Here is a 17,202-nt window from a genome sequence, read left to right on the forward strand (position 1 = left end):
TGGCTTTCTATTTCAACATTCCTCTGGCTATTCGAGGTCTTTTCTGGTTCCATATAAATTTTAGGATTATTTGTTCCATTTCTTTGAAAATAGTTGATGGAGTTTTGATAGGGATTGCATTAAACATGTAGATTGCTTTAGGTAGCACAGACATTTTCATAATATTTGTTCTTCCAATCCAGGAGCATGGAACATTTTTCCATTTCTTTGTGTCTTCCTCCATTTCTTTCATGAGGACTTTATAGTTTTCTGCGTACACATGATTTGCCTCTTTGGTTAGGTTTATTCCTAGGTATCTTATGGTTTTGGGTGTAATTGTATATGGGATCGATTCCTTAATTTCTCTTTCTTCTGTCTTGCTGTTGGTATATTGAATTGCAACTGATTTCTGTGCCTTGATTTTATAACCTGACACTTTACTGAATTCCTGTACAAGTTCTAGCAGATTTGGATTGGAGTCTTTTGGGTTTTCCACATAAAGTAACATATCACCTGCAAGGAGTGAGAGTTTGATGACTTCTTTGCCAATTTGGATGTCTTCTATTTCTTTTTGTTGTCTGATTGCTGAGGCTAGGACTTCTAGTACTATGTTGAGTAGCAGTGGTGATAGTGGACATCTCTGCAGTGTTCTTGACCTTAGGGGAAAAGATCTCAGATTTTCCCCCTTGAGAATGATATTCATTGTGGGTTTTTCATAGATGGCTTTGATGATATTGAGGCATGTACCCTCTATCCCCTCACTGTGAAGAGTTTTGATCAAGAAAGGATCCTGTACTTTGTCAAATGCTTTTTCAGCATCTATTGAGAGTATCATATGGTTCTTGTTCTTTCTTTTATTAACGTATTGTATCACATTGATTGATTTGCGGATGTTGAACCAACCTGGCAGCCCAAGAATAAATCCCACTTTGTCGTGGTGAATCATCCTTTTAATGTACTGTTGGATCCTATTGGCTAGTATTTTGGTGAGAATATTTGTATCTGTGTTCATCAAGGATATTGGTCTGTAATTCTTCTTTTTGATGGGGTCTTTGTCTGGTTTGGGGATCAAGGTGATGCTGGCCTCATAAAATGAGTTTGGAAGTTTTCCTTCCATTTCTATTTTTTGGAACAGTTTCAGGAGAATAGGAATTAGTTCTTCTTTAAGTGTTTGGTAGAATTGCCCTGGAAAGCTGTCTGGCTCTGGGTTTTTGTTTGTTTGGAGATTTTTGATGACTGCTTCAATCTCCTTTCTGGTTATGAGTCTGTTCAGGTTTTCTATCTCTTCCTGGTTCAGTTGTGGTAGTTTATACATCTCTAAGAATGCATCCATTTCTTTCAGATTGTCAAATTTGCTTCCGTATAGTTGCTCATAATATGTTCTTATAATTGTTTGTATTTCTTTGTTATTGGTTGTGATCTCTCCTCTTTCATTTATGATGTTATTAATTTGGGACCTTTTTCTTTTCTTTTTGTTAAGTCTGGCCAGGGGTTTATCAATCTTATTAATTCTTTCAAAGAACCAGCTCCTAGTTTCGTTGATTTGTTCTGCTGTTCTTCTGGTTTCTATTTCATTGATTTCTGCTCTGATTTTTATTATTTCTCTTCTCCTGCTGGGTTTAGGCTTTCTTTGCTGTTCTTTCTCCAGCTCCTTTAGGTATAGGGTTAGTTTGTATACTTGAGACCTTTCTTGTTTCTTGAGAAAGGCTTGTATCACTATATACTTTCCTCTCAGGACACATTTGCTGCATCTCAAAGTTTTTGAATAGTTCTGTTTTCATTTTAATTTGATTCCATGAATTTTTTTCAATTCTTCTTTAATTTTCTCATTGAACTGAAAAGAACTTCCTTCTTAGAAGAATGCTCTTTAGCCTCCATGTATTTAAGTTCTTTCCAACTTTCCTCTTGTGATTGAGTTCTAGTTTCAAAGCATTGTGGCCTGAAAATATGCAGGGAATGATCCCCATCTTTCAGTACCGGTTGTGACCTGATTTGTGACCCAGGATGTGATCTATTCTGGAGAATGTTCCATGTGCACTAGAGAAGAATGTGTATTCTGCTGCTTTGGGATGGAATGTTCTGAACATATCTGTGATGTCCATCTGGTCCAGTGTGTCATTTAAAGCCTTTATTTCCTTCTTGATGTTTTGCTTGGATGATCTGCCCATTTCAGTGAGAAGGATGTTAAAGTCCCCTACTATTGTTGTATTATTGTCAATGTGTTTCTTTGATTTTGTTATTAATTGGTTTATATAGTTGGCTGTTGCTATGTTAGGGGTATAGATATTTAAAATTGTTAAATCTTGTTGGATGGCCCCTTTGAGTATGATATAGTGCCCTTCCTCATATTTTATTGTATTTTTGGCTTAAAATCTAACTTATCTGATATGAGGATTGCCACTCCAGCTTTCTTTTGATGTCCATTAACATGCTATATTGTTTTCCACCACCTCACTTTCAATCTGGATGTGGCTTTGGGTCTAAAATGAGTTTCTTGTAGACCGCATATTGATTTGTTGTTGTTGTTTGTTTGTTTGTTTGTTTTTTATCCATTCTGATAACCTGTGTCTTTTGATTGGGGCATTTAGCCCATTTACATTGAGGGTAACTATTGAGAGATATGAATTTAGTACCATTGTATTCCTGTCAGGTGACTGTTACTGTATATTGTCTCTGTTCCTTTCTGATCTACTACTTTTAGGCTCTCTGCCTACAGGCCCTCTTTCAATATTTCCAGTAGGGCTGGTTTGGTGTTTGCAAATTCTTTTAGTTTTTGTTTGTCCTGAATACTTTTTATCTCTCCTATTTTCAGTGACAACCTAGGTGGATATATTATTCTTCGTTGCATATTATTCTTGTTTAATGCTCTGAATATATCATGCCAGTCCTTTCTGGCCTGCCACATCTCTATTGATAGGTCTGTTGCCAATCTAATATTTCTACCATTGTATGTTACAGACCTCTTGTCCCAAGCTGCTTTCAGGATTTTCTCTTTGTCACTGAGACTTGTAAGTTTTACTATTAGATCATGGGGTGTGGACCTATTTTTATTGATTTTGAGGTGAATTCTCTGTGCCTCCTGGATTTTGATGCTTGTTCCCTTTGCAAAATTGGGGAAATTCTCTACAATAATTTGCTCCAATATACCTTCTGCCCCTTTCTCTTTTTCTTCTTCTGCAATCCCAATTAGTCTAATATTATTTTGTCTTATGGTAGTACTTATCTCTCAAATTCTCCCCTTGTGGTCTAGTAGAGCTTGTCTCTCTTTTGCTCAGCTTCTTTATTCTCCATCATTTGGTCTTCTATATCACTAATTCTCTCTTCTCCCTCATTTATCCCAGCAGTAAGAGCCTCCAATTTTTATTACCTCATTAATAGCTTTTCTAATTTTAGCTTGGTTAGATTTTAGTTCTTTTGTTTCTCCAGAAAGGGATTTTATTTCTCCAGAAAGGGATTCTCTAATATCTTTCATAGGTTTTTTTTTTTTTTTTTGAGCCCAGCTAGCACCTTGATAATCGTCATTCTGAACTCTAGTTCTAAGATATTTATAATGTCCATATTGATTAGGTCTCCAGATGTTGGTACTGCCTCTTTTTCTTTTTCTTTTTCTTTTTTTATTTTTTGCTGAGATTTCCACCTTTCCATTTTATCCAAATAAGAATAGATGAATGAGAGAACACAATACCAAAAGGGTAGCAATGACCCCAGAAAACATATTCTAACCAAATCAGAAGAGACCCTAAACTAGGGGGAGAAGAAGGGGAAGAAAAAAAAAATATATATATATATATATATTAATTAGACTGGTGAAAAGAACAGAGCCACACACTTGATTTTGGGTGTATTTTGGTCTGTTAGAAGAAACTACCTCCCAAAATTTTAAAGAAAGAAAAACTTATATATATATATATACAAGAATAAGGGTGAACACGATGAAGGGATGAAATATGAGTATAATGAAAATTTAAAAAGATTCTAAAAAAGAAATTGATAAGGTGGTTTAAAAAAGGAAAGAATGTGATCAGGCTGGGGATTAGAACAATGCAATGTGCTAGATTTAGAGTATACTTTGATCTATTAGAAGAAATTGTATCCCAAAATTTTAAAGAAAAAAAAAAAGTATATGTATACAAAAAAAATAAGGTTAAATACAATGAAGGGATAAAATATGACTATAACAATGAAAATTTAAAGAGATTTTTAAAAAGGTATTGATAAGATAAAATAATCCAAAAAAGTTAAAGTAGGGGAGGAAAATTTTTTAAAAATAGAATAAAAAAATAAAATTAAAAAAATTTAACTTTAAAAAACTAAAGGATTATGGAAAGAAGCCGTGAGTTCTATGTGTTGCTTTCCCCTAAGTCTGGAATTCTGCAGTTCTCACTGATTGGTAAACTTGGTCTTGGCTGAATGGTCTTGCTGATCTTCGAGGGGGAGGGGCTCCTCCCCTCCAGTGATTCTCAAATGTCTTTGCCTGAGGCAGAACTATACTGCCCTTGCAGGGGCCGGGCTATATAATCTGCTTGGCTTTGGTCTCCGGAACTTTTGTTCCCTGAATGCTTTCTGTACAGTTTTGGAGGACGGGAATGAAAATGGAGGCCTCACACTCTCTGGCCCATAGGAGCTAAGATCTTGGGGACCCCACTCCTTAGTGCACCCTCAGAGAGAAGCAATCAATCCCTCCCATCTCCCTGGTCTCTGGCTGCACTCCAAGCTCACCGGCTCGTCCTGTGACTGAATGTTTCTATCTCTGCTGCCCAGCCCCATTTGGAGTCTCCAAACTCAGCTGATTCCTGCAGTGTGCTCCCGCACTGCTCCTCCCAGAGGAGAAAAGTGAGTCTCCCCAGATCTGTGGCTTGTTGGGTTCCTGCCCGAAGAGCAGAGGCCCAACTGTGACTTGGATCATGGTTTAATTTTACCCCAACCTAAAAGCCCTCTGCGGCTGGCTTCCCTGCTCCAAAACCTGGGAGCTCAGCCACACTCAGGCACCATTGGTCTTTTTGTGACCCTGCAGATCCTGAGACCACACTGTCCCCATGAGGGCTCTACCACCCACTTAGCCTCTGGAGAGAGGTCCCTCAGGGGAGCCAACTTCTAAAAGTTATGATTTTGTGCTCCACTGCTTTCTCACTTGCCAGGAGCTGGCCACTCCCCCCACAGTCTATCTTCCCAAATGTTGCTTTAGATTCATTTCTCAGCATAGGAGATAGGAATCTTCCAGAAAGTAGTCAATTTTCTGTTTGTAGAATTGCTGCTTTTCTTCTCTTCTCTCTTTTGTTGAGTTTGTAGCTGTTCAGAATGGTTTGACAACTATCCAGCTGAACTCCTGGGACCTGATGATATTTAGGTCTCCTACTCCTTCACCATCTTGCTTTTCTCCTGTACAGATTCATTTTATCAACATCATAATTAGCATATAGGACAGTTCCCTCATATGCCCTTCATGGCATCAGTTTCTCCTTTGGATCTACTTCCTGGTAAACACTGATCAAGATCTTCTCTGTGCTATAGTTTTGTCTTTTCTGAAATGTCATACAAATGTCATATAAATGGAATCATGCAGTATATAACCTTTGAAGATTGGCTTTCTTCACTCAACATAACACCTTTGAGATTCATTCATATGTGTTGTTTCAGATGTCAGCAATTTGTTCCTTTTTTATTGCTGAGAAAATTACTCCATCATACAGATGTTGTACAGTTGTCCTATAGTTTGTCCATTCACTCATTGGAAGATATGGGTTGATTAAAGTTTGGGAGTTTATGAACAGACCTAATATGCACATTTGTGTGTAGGTATTCATGTGAACATACATTTTAATTTTTCTGGGATAAATATGCTATGAATGGGATTATAGGGTCACATATATGTTTAACTTATAAGAAACTATGAAACCGTTTTATAGAGTGAAGATATTGTAAGTTCTAGTGGCTTTGTATTCCCACCAGTGAAGATTTAATTTCCAGTCTTTGCTTCCCTGTTAGCACTTAGGATTGTCAAGTTTTCTGTCTCCCCTCCCCATATTCTGTGAAATTTTACTGTGGCTTTAATTTGCATTTCCCTAATGATTAAAGATGTTAAATATCTTTTATGTGCTTATCCATATCCATTTTGATGAAGTGTATTTTAGAGTCTTTGCTCATTTTAAATATTGGATTGTTCATTTCCTACTGTTTAATTTTGAGAGTTCTTTACATATTCTGGATACAAGTCTTTTGTTATATATGACATTTGCAAATATTTTTTTACTGGTATGAACTGTATCTTTCTTTTAAGTATCTTTCACACAGCAAAAATCCTAAGTTTTAATGACACAAAATATATTAGTTTTTTCCTATATGGCTTGTGCAATTAGTTTCATACTGAAGAACTCTTTGACTAATTCCAAGTTACAAAGATTTTCTCCTATATTTCCTTCAAAAATCTGTATAGTCTTATAGTTGTATACTTAGACCTATGATTGATTTTGAATTAATTTTGTGTGAAGTCTGATGATTTTTACATGTAGACATCCAATTGTCTAAAAACCATTTGGTGAAAAGACTGTAGTTTTTCCATTTAATTAGCTTTCTACCTTTGTCAAAAACCAAGTGGACTTATTAATATAGGTCTATTTCTGAACTGTTCTGTCCCATTGATCTACCTCCCTCTCACAGCAGTGTCTTGGTTATGATAGCTTTTTAATAAGCACTAAAATAAGGTAGTGTGAGTCCTACAAGTTTTTTCTTTTTAAAAATTGTTTCAACTACTTTAATTTCTTTGTCTTTTAATATAAATTTTAGAATCAGTTCTCTAGAGTTACAAAAATTCTCAATGGAATTCTTATTAGAATTACCTTACATTACAATTGTACCCAAAACCATAAGATACCTAGGAATAAACCTAACCAAAGAGGCAAATCATGTGTACTCAGAAAACTATAAAGTCCTCATGAAAGAAATGGAGGAAGACACAAAGAAATGTCAAAATGTTCCATGCTCCTGGATTGGAAGAACAAATATTATGAAAATGTCTGTGCTACCTAAAGCAATCTACATGTTTAATGCAATCCCTATCAAAATCCCATCAACTATTTTCAAAGAAATGGAACAAATAATCCTAAAACTTATATGGAACCAGAAAATACCTCAAATAGCCAGAGGAATGTTGAAATAGAAAGCCAAAGTTGGTGGCATCCCAAACTCTATTACAAACTCTATTACAATAGAGTTATCAAGCTCTATTACAAAGCTGTCATCATCAAGACAGTATGGTACTGGCACAAAAACAGACACATAGATCAATGGAACAGAACAGAGAGCCCAGAAATGGACCCTCAACTCTATGGTCAAATAATTGTTGACAAAGCGGTAAAGAATGTCCAATGGAAAAAAGACAGTCTCTTCAACAAATAGTGTTGGGAAGATTGGACAGCCACATGCAGAAAAATGAAACTGGACCATTTCCTTATACCTCATACAAAAACAGACTCCAAATGGATGAAAGACCTCAATGTGAGAAAGGAATCCATCCAAATCTTTAAGGAGAACACAGGCAGCAGCAACCTCTTCAACCTCAGCCGCAGCAACTTCTTCCTAGGAACATTGCCAAAGGCAAGGGAAGCAAGGGCAACAGTGAACTATTGGGACTTCATCAAGATCAAAAGCTTTTGCACAGCAAAGGAAACAATCAACAAAACCAAAAGACAACTGAGAGAATGGGAGAGGATATTTGCAAATGACATATCAGATAAAGGGCTAGTGTCCAAAATCTATAAAGAACTTATCTAACTCCACACCCAAAGAACAAATAATCCAATCAAGAAATGGGCAGAGACATGAACAGACATTTCTGCAAAGAAGACATCCAGATGGCCAACAGACACATGAGAAAGTGCTCCACATCACTTGGCATCAGGGAAATACAAATCAAAACCACAATGAGATACCACTTCGTGCCCATCAGAATGGCTAAAGTTAACAAGTCAGGAAGTGACAGATGCTGGCGAGGATGCAGAGAAAGAGTAACCCTCCTACACTGTTGGTAGGAAAGCAAGCTGGTGCAGTCACTATGAAAAACAGCATGGAGGTTCCTCAAAAAGTTGAAAATAGAGCTACCCTACAACCCAGCAATCGCACTACTGGGTATTTACCCTAAAGGTACAAATGTAGTGATCCGAAGGGGCGTGTGCACCCAAATGTTTATAGCAGAAATGTCCACAGTAGCCAAACTATAGAAAGAACCTAGATGTCCATCAACAGATGAATAGATAAAGAAGATGTGGTATACATATACAGTGGAATACTATGCAGCTGTCAAAAGAAATGAAATCTTGCCATTTGCAACGACATGGATAAAACTAGAGGGTATTATGCTGAGCGAAATAAGTTAATCAGAGAAAGACAATTATCATATGATCTCCCTGATGTGAGGGATTTGAGAGGCAAAGTGCGGGGTTTGGGGGGTAGGGAAGGAGAAAAAGAAACAAGATGGGATTGGGAGGGACACAAACCATAAGAGATTCTTAATCTCACAAAACAAACTGAGGGTTGCCCGGGGGAGGGGGGTAGGGAGAGGGTGGTTGGGTTATGGACATTGGGGAGGATATGTGCTATGGTGAGTGCTGTGAAGTGTGTAAACCTGGCGATTCACAGACCTGTACCCCTGGGGCTAATAATACATTATATGTTAATAAAAAATTAAAAATTAAAAAAAAGAGTTGCATTAGATTATAGATACCATTCACAATAATATATGTACAACATATTTTAACATTATAAAAGCATGATGGTTTAATGAGCACCCATGAACCAATTGGTCAATAAGAGAAGTAGAACATTGAAACTTGTATCTACCACTATGTTTCTTCTCTTATACCCATAAGTACTTTTTTCTTTAATTCAGTTAATAAGTCAAGGACAGATATTCCAATTTATTGAATTATTGGATCTTTGGGTCACCTTCTACTTGTGATTTTGCTCTTAGAATTTTACTCCTTATGTTTGCCTAATCTAAAAAAAATGTTGAGAGTAGAAGAGGTGGTAAACCTCATCTACTTTTATAAAAAACAAATTTTTAGTAGCTATATTGAACTAATTTTAAGTTAAAGATTAGGTTTAAGGAGGTTTGCATTTTAATCTTAAATAAAATATGGAACTCAAAAAATTTATTCTATCATTTATTACTTCTGAAGTTCCATAGGAACATACCAGTCCATTTTTTATGTTATAAATATGTCCTGTAATTCTCTACAGTTCATTACATGTATTTATGTACGTATGTTATTTTACTTATTTATTTTTCCCCAGTTTCAGTGAAATATAATTGTCATATAACATTGCATTAGTGTAAAGTGTTCAAGACAATAATTTGATTATGTATACATTGCAAAATGATCACCATAGGATGCTTAATCAACATCCATCACCTCACATAGTTATGAAATCTTTTTCATGGGATAAGAGCTTTTAAGAACTACTCTGTTAACAACTTTCAAATATACAGTGCAGTACTGTTAACTATAATCACCAGGCTGCACATTATTTTCCCAAAATTTATCTCATAACTGGAAGTTTGTATCTTTTGACCATGGGTGAGGACCTATTCCCCCTAACCTTCCTGGCAACTACCAATCTTTTCTTCACTTAAAAGATTTAGAAATCGGCGGTGCCTGTGTGTCTCAGTGGGTTAAGCCTCTGCCTTCCGCTCGGATCGTGATCCCAAGTTCCTGGGATCAAGCCCCACATCGGGCTCTCTGCTCCGCAGGGGGCCTGCTTCCTCCTCTCTCTCTCTCTGCCTGTCTCTCTGCCTGTCTCTCTGCCTGCCTGTGATCTCTGTCTGTCAAATGGATAAGTAAAATCTTTAAAAAAAAAAAAAAAAAAAGAAAGAAAAGAAAAGATTTAGAAATCAGAGGGGGAGATAAACCATGAGAGACTATGGACTCTGAGAAACAAACTGAGGGTTTTGGGCATGGGGTGGGGGGTGGGGTGAACCTGATGGTGGGTATTACGGAGGGCACTTATTGCATGGAGCACTGGGTGTGTTGCATAAATAATGAATTTTGGAACACTGAAAAAAAATAAAATTAAACTAAAAAAAAAGATTTAGAGTGAGATATGTCTTGGTACTGCCACAGTACTTGACACTATGTCTGTCACTCAGGTAATTTTGAATGAGTAAGTGAAATGTATTTTTACATTATCAATACTATCTCAAATTTCAGATGAATTGTTTTACCATTTCTTGGAGATTATATATGTTGCTTTTAAAAAAAATTTTTTTAAAAATATTTATTTATTTGACAGACAGAGATCACAAGTAGGCAGAGAGGCAGGCGGTGGCGGGGTGGGGGGTGGGAGCAGAGAGCCCAATGCGGGGCTCAAATGTTGCTTTTTAATGAGGTCTAAGGACATAAGTAAAGCTCATGAAAGTTTGTCTGCAGAAATGGAGCCATAGGTATTTCTAGTCCAACCTTGTTAGTGACCACCTGAGTCTTTGAATAGTCAGTCGGATTTTTTTCCTTTCACTTTCAGTGTATGTACATTTGAATGCTTCCAAGCAACCTTGAGTATTGCTTGAGTGAAAAGTGTAGAGTGTTATGTTGTGAAAACACTCTACGGGGGTATTCAATAAGTGTCTAGTTATAGGAAACCTGCATCACAGAATATATTTCTATTTTAAAGAAATTTTATTTGTTGAGAAACCTACTTAATGAATTAATGTAGGATGAAGATATTCAATGCAAAACTGGTATCAGGTTGATTATCAAGTATTAGAGAAGTAGTTAAAATTATTTTTCAAGTATTTACCAATAAAAAATACCATTGTTTCTAGTGTTAATGTTATTCATTATCATGATGTATGAAAGGTTTAGGTGTGTATTTGTGTATTTATGTGTATGTAATATGAAAATTCAGTATTTGTAATGCTGTACTTAATTCATCCAAAAACACTGAGTACCCAAGCCCTATTCTGGACTTTGAAAATACAGCAATGAAACATCTAGGTCATATTCTAAATTTATAATTAAATGATGTATGTAATAAGAAATTTTTATTTGGAATTTATCTAAACATTATTTCTGTTACAGGGAAAATTCTCCATGTATTAAAATTGTATTATAAATGTATTTGAATTTATTTTGATTTTAATTAAGAAATAACAGATTTTTTAGCAATAAACTAATTCAATATATAATTGTTTTAACAATAGTAATTTCCTATATATATATTTGAAATCTATTTCACTTTTGCTTTTATGACTAGGTAATATTTTCTTTCAGGTAATGTAATCCCTTATATTTTATCACAGACTTGCTCAAGATTCATGAAGCTTAGGCTATGGAATATAGTGATGTGATCCAAGATTATCACTCTGAATCTATGTATATTTGAACATTGGCAATAGGCTTAATTAGCATTTGTTAATTATTTTTTCAGTGTGTAATTCTGTACTGCAAGATCATATAAATGTGTCAGAATTTTACCTATTTTAGTCACACATTTTCTCAATGAACAGACATTTAAAGTTTTATTTTTAACAGAGATAGTCTGAAATATTTTGACATGAAAATGGTTCTTGTGTCTTAAAAAGAATTAGATCATAAAGCCACTAGGGGGCTCACACACTGTGTGTAAATCATGTGGGATCACACATCCCATATACACTTCTGCGTACTTTAAAAAGAATGCAATAGCTGGGACAATAAATGATACATTCCGTAGTTTTGTGTATGGGGTTAAGAAGTAATATTTTTATGGCAGAGAAGGGCACATTGACGGGAGACTCTAGAAAATACATTAAACAGGGGAATTATTATCAGGGAAGTGAACAAGAAGGGGTCAAAAATAGAAATTGGAGAAATGTTAAGTTTGGTATTAGTCCCTATGAGCACCCCTTCTGTTAAGACTTGCCTACTGGGGTGCCTGGGTGGCTCAGTGGGTTAAAGCCTCTGCCTTCGGCTCAGATCATGATATCGGGGTCCTGGGATCGAGCCCCGCATTGGACTCTCTGCTCCGCAGAGAGCCTGCTTCCTCCTCTCTCTGCCTGCCTCTCTGCCTACTTGTGATCTCTGTCTGTCAAATAAATAAATAAAATCTTTAAAAAAAAAAAAAAAAGACTTGCTTACTGCTCTAGGAACACTAACTGTAGCGGTCAAGCCTAGAGTGCTAGGGTTAGACGGATTTATTTTTGCACAAATCACATTTTATGATATTGATTCAGGTATCTCAGATTGAGAAGACATATTTGTAATAAATTTTTAAAAAACATTAGCTGGACAATTTCCTTTAGAGTAAAGTTGTATCAATATTCTTTCATTTTGGGCACCTGCTGGCTCAGTCAGCTAAGCATCTGACTCTTGATTTTGGCGCAGGTCGTGATCTTAGGGTCAGGAGATTGAGCCCTTCCTCCTGCTCTGCCCTGGGCATGGAGCCTGCTTAAGATTCTCTCCTCCTCTCCCTCTGCCCCTCTCTGTGCACACTCTCTCTCCCTCTCTCAAAAAAAAATTTTTTTTTTTCATTTTTTAAAGGAAGACCCTTGAAAACCAATTTGGGACCTTTCTTTTCTCCTTTCTTTTTTTTTTTTTTCTAAAGATTTTATTTATTTATTTGACAGAGATAACAAGCAGGCAGAGAAGCAGGCAGAGAGAGAGAGAGAGAGAGAGAGAGGGAAGCAGGCTCCCTGCTGAGCAGAGAGCCTGACGCAGGGCTCGATCCCAGGACCCTGAGATCATGACCTGAGCCGAAGGCAGAGGCTCTAACCCACTGAGCCACCCAGGCACCCTGGACCTTTCTTATATAATACAAATTCAGGTGTTTCTTTTGAGCATTCTTAAATATTTTATGAATTTCATCTGTTTTGTTTTGTTTACAATCTAGGGACAGTTCAGCATTAACTTGGCAGGAACTGGAATGAAGATATCTAGCACAGCAAAGTGGCTTGCTCAGGGGAGTTATGCCTCTGTCATCATACACAGATCACAAGTAAGTCCTGCTGGACCAAGATGCTTGTTTGAAATACTTCGTGCTGTGAACTAGAATTAAAGGTCCCTTATCTTAACTTTAGAGTTATAAAGTTAATGCCTAATGAGTTATTGCATAGATGAGGCATATTACATATAATGGGGCATAATAGTAATCTATGAAATCATGAAACCAGGGTCATTTTGATTAATGTACATATGTGGCCTTATTTGCATATAAACTCATGTATAGGTTACCAATATTTGAACCAGAAATATCAAATACTAGGGCATATAGATTCTATGTAGCTCAAGTTTGGAGCTAATGACTTGAAATGCATGTCCTTCAAGAAGAAGTGGTGCTGTTAGCTGTATTTTAATTATTAAAGATTTGTTGGTTTTACTGTTTCAAAGTGAGGAGTGGGTTTTTGGTTTATTTATCTCACTGCCTTGATTTAGTGATGTGGGTGGTCATTTTTCATTTGGCATATATTCTTCATAGTTTCTATAAAAATCAGAGCTAGTTTTATGTTTGTATGCATATTTTCCTCTGCCTTTATGCAGATAACATCGTACTGGGCTTTTACAGGTAGGACACATGTAATTTTGGTAGTATAGGGTACTGGCACATATGTCTCCTGAGACGGCTCCTGTTACTCACAGGGACCATGTCTCAGATAGCTTGACTCTATCTCTAGTAAATCAGGATCTACTTTCTGAGTGTTCTAACCTATGTTGCTCATCATTCAGTGCCATCCATGGCCCCTGCCCCTTCTGTTTTATGGTTTTTCTTTCTTTGGACAAAAGTGACTTTTTTACTATACTTGTATCAATATTATTTGTAATGAAATTCAATTTTCTAATATTCATAGACTAAAACATTCTATTTCTGAAGACTACAAAACCAAGTTTTAGTTAATGAAGCATTTACAATTTTTATAATTTCTCTCATTTGGGTAAGAAGTCAGCTTTTGGAGCAAACAGCTATTTTTAAACTCTTGGCATATTAGGTCTAATCCCTTTTGGTAGAAGAATAGGAATAAATTAATTAAAGTATATTCTGAGCAGGTCTCTGTGTAAAAGAGAAATATTTTTACCTTATTTATCCAGCTTTTCTATATTTTTTAGTTAATTGTAAAGAGGTCACCAGTAGATATGAATATTTAGTATAATCTCCTTTTACTTCTATTTAAGTTCCATTCTAAAGGTTAATTAATTATTTAATCTACTGAGAATGTCTACCTTGATCAAAAATATTGCACATGAAAGTATTTCCTGAAACTTGTGGCCTCGTATGAAGCTATGACTGGTGGAATCCAGGTTTACATATGGAAATGCAAGCTTCTTTTCATTTGCCAGGACATTTAACCAAGATTAGGTTGTTACTTAAGCAATCTGGGAATAGCAAGGTACATAAATGGGAATTTTTGCTGCCATTCCCTTCTTCTCTCTTTACTTAGATTCTTGAGAGCTAAGAAAAATTTCTGAAAGAAAAGGCAACTTCCAAAGTCCCTAATCTCAAAACGCTCTTTATCCCAAAATGTTCTAGGAACTGAGTTTCCTTCTCTGTCTGCCCTCTTTAGATTAAAAACAAAACAAGCCCCCAAAACAAACAAACAAACAAACAAAAAACCCCTTACTTTCTTCAGAAGCTCATCTAGGAGCTCAAACTGTTTTTGCTTCATCCTATCAAACTGTCTTCAGTCCTTTGACTTTTGGACCAAGGATGGAAAGGAATCAAGAGAGAATTTCTGTCCCACCCCTCTCACCAGCCTCTGTCAACTTATTCCTCAGTGAACAGCTTTGCTTTTCTTAAAAAAAACAAAAACAAAAAACAAACAAAAAAACAACCCCCCACAAAACAAAAACAAAAACACACACAAAAAACGAAAACTCCCTTCTTAGTTCTTTTCTAACTACAATTTCTAATTACAATTCTAATTACAAATGCTTTCAGTCCAGTTTTCTCCCCCCATTTTATCACAAACTATACTTCAAGCTGTGTTTCTAAGGTTTCCATGAGATGCTTGAGGTTAACAGGGGAAAATATGACTTGTATACAGTTAAGGGCAAGTTTGTATTTTTCTTATTTAGCCTGTGAGACTCTTATATAAAATCATATAAATATTGGACAGCAAATTGGGAGAGGTTTTAACAGCCTCACTGAAGCAAATACACCTCGATGAAAAACACGTGGATTGAGATGAATTGTCTGAATTATAATGTGGTTTATAATCATCAGTAGCTAATCTGAATCTCAGTTATCTGATTCCCATGACCACCAATTTCAACTAATCCTAAAGTGGTATGACCTTTGACCTCAAATGTAATTGTTATAGGAAACTTTGGCTAATGATTTCTGCTGCATGATTTAAAGCATTTGCTTTTTCTGCCTATGTATACAGATACCAGCTTTTGTCCAATTCTCCTATATTTCTGCCTCTTCCTATTTTCAGGATGGAACCAAAGTCTACGGCAGATGTGGAGGATTCTGTGGGAAGTGTGTTCCTCACATGACTACTGGTCTCCCAATTCAAGTCGTATGAATGTTCAGAAGTGGGAAGTATGAGGAGATATTCTTTGGAATATCTGCAAATAACTGGTGCTCATTTCTGTACTCCTCCCTTCCTGGGATTTCCATGTCCAAAATGACTGTGCTTTTTTTTCTTTTCAGGGTACTCATCAGGGAATCAAATCACTGCTTACTTTTTCCAAAGCCTTCAAAATAAACTTAACAGATACATGACTCTAGTTAGGAACTTTTTAAAAGGACAAAATAATTTATGGTATAATATACAGAGATATTTGAATGAATTATGCCAAAATAATGTTGTTGTTAACAAACAGCTTGCACTGGATCACAGTTACATTATGCCGATAAACACACATATAAATCATTACTCAGTATTGTACCGTACAGTGAATGTTTATTCTACTTGTTAAAATGGAGCAAGTAAAAATTAGGAAAATGAATTTATTTAAAACACCTAGAAACACTTTTGAATCTGGCAGGTAAATAGCAAATCCATAGTCACATCAAAAGAGTACATAGCCATTATACTTTCTACTGATACAGCATAGATACCTGTTTTATATTTCCTTCAATTTTAAATTGTGGGTTATGGTGCTTCTAATAAAAAAAATCATCCTAAAAATGCAGTACACTTTATGTTAAAATATATGCTTGGGTTAAATACTAAATATGAATATTTGTAGATATAACAGAAAAAGATACGATATAGTTGAATTTTACTTAAAACACCTACCTCTAATTTGATTGTACTTATAAGAGCAATACATTGTTTTTATATCTTTATATTCTGTCTCTATAACTCATATATGTATATATTTACTCTTAAAAATCTATTTTCTCAAAGTTATGTACTGTATTTTATTAATCAAGTAAAGGGAATTTTTGAAATTTTGAAAATCCTATTTTGTTTAAAAATTATGTTTACATAAGGAAAATTTTTATTAGAGATGCTCAAGTTATTTTGTATCTGAGGTTTCTCTAAGCCAAAACATAAAAAAAAAATTAACTATTCATGGGCAAATTCTCAGGTAGTAAGATACTTTTTCAGGTGAATAATTTGTGTATTATATAATAATGTGATTTAAAATGAATCATAGACAGTATTTTTCTATGGCAACTTACTCTGTAAACCAAAAAATGAATCTACTAATAGATTTTTGCCAGTAAATAGTAGTAACAAGTTTTACCCACAAAGTTTTTTCCCATCTATTATTATTTATTTTTTCCCCAAACATTTTTTTCCCCAAACATATGTTGTACCATATAAGGTACTAAAGCAATTTTGTGCCAATGTGGTTAGATAAGCATTTAGGGATCTCTGTATCAGAAATGAAGTATTTTGCACTATGTGCCTTAAACCAGTTACAATCACTAATACAACATGTGTAGCATTTTCTAGAAGTGTTTTCATTGATAAAATCTTATGAACATTTGAACGTATGAACATCATAAAAGCTTATGAACATTTAAATAATAAACATACTTGTGTGATACGTTAGCATTTTGTTTTCATTTTCCTTATGTAAAAAAAAAAAAGAATCCTTCACCAAAAAATTCTATAACCCTAAAGCCACTCCAGAAATTCAAAGAATTTTTTATTCAAATTGTTACAGTTGGAATGGAAATGGCTCATGTCTTCTGTACACTCTTCTCATGGCAGAGGGAATATGGGCAGGAGGCTGACAAAAACTTGCGATGCTTTTGAAAGCTTCTGTTTATATCAGGGATACTCATGTCATTGAATATATG

The 17,202-nt window shown here is 35.4% G+C and overlaps 1 protein-coding gene across 1 annotated transcript in view; it reads left to right on the plus strand.

The window, feature by feature from the left end:
- The window catches only part of ADAMTS20 (ADAM metallopeptidase with thrombospondin type 1 motif 20), a 190,081-nt gene extending 173,652 nt beyond the window's left edge, over positions 1 to 16,429 (plus strand). The window contains exons 38-39 of the mRNA XM_032876992.1: positions 12,838 to 12,942; positions 15,377 to 16,429. Coding sequence (XP_032732883.1) covers positions 12,838 to 12,942; positions 15,377 to 15,466 — 195 coding nt within the window. The 3' untranslated portion in view covers positions 15,467 to 16,429. The remainder of the gene's footprint in view (positions 1 to 12,837; positions 12,943 to 15,376) is intronic.
- Positions 16,430 to 17,202: the final 773 nt, after the last annotated feature.

Source organism: Lontra canadensis, unplaced genomic scaffold (genome assembly GCF_010015895.1).
Source record: "Lontra canadensis isolate GAN:19392208 unplaced genomic scaffold, GSC_riverotter_1.0 scaffold59, whole genome shotgun sequence".
Lineage (NCBI taxonomy): Eukaryota > Metazoa > Chordata > Mammalia > Carnivora > Mustelidae > Lontra > Lontra canadensis.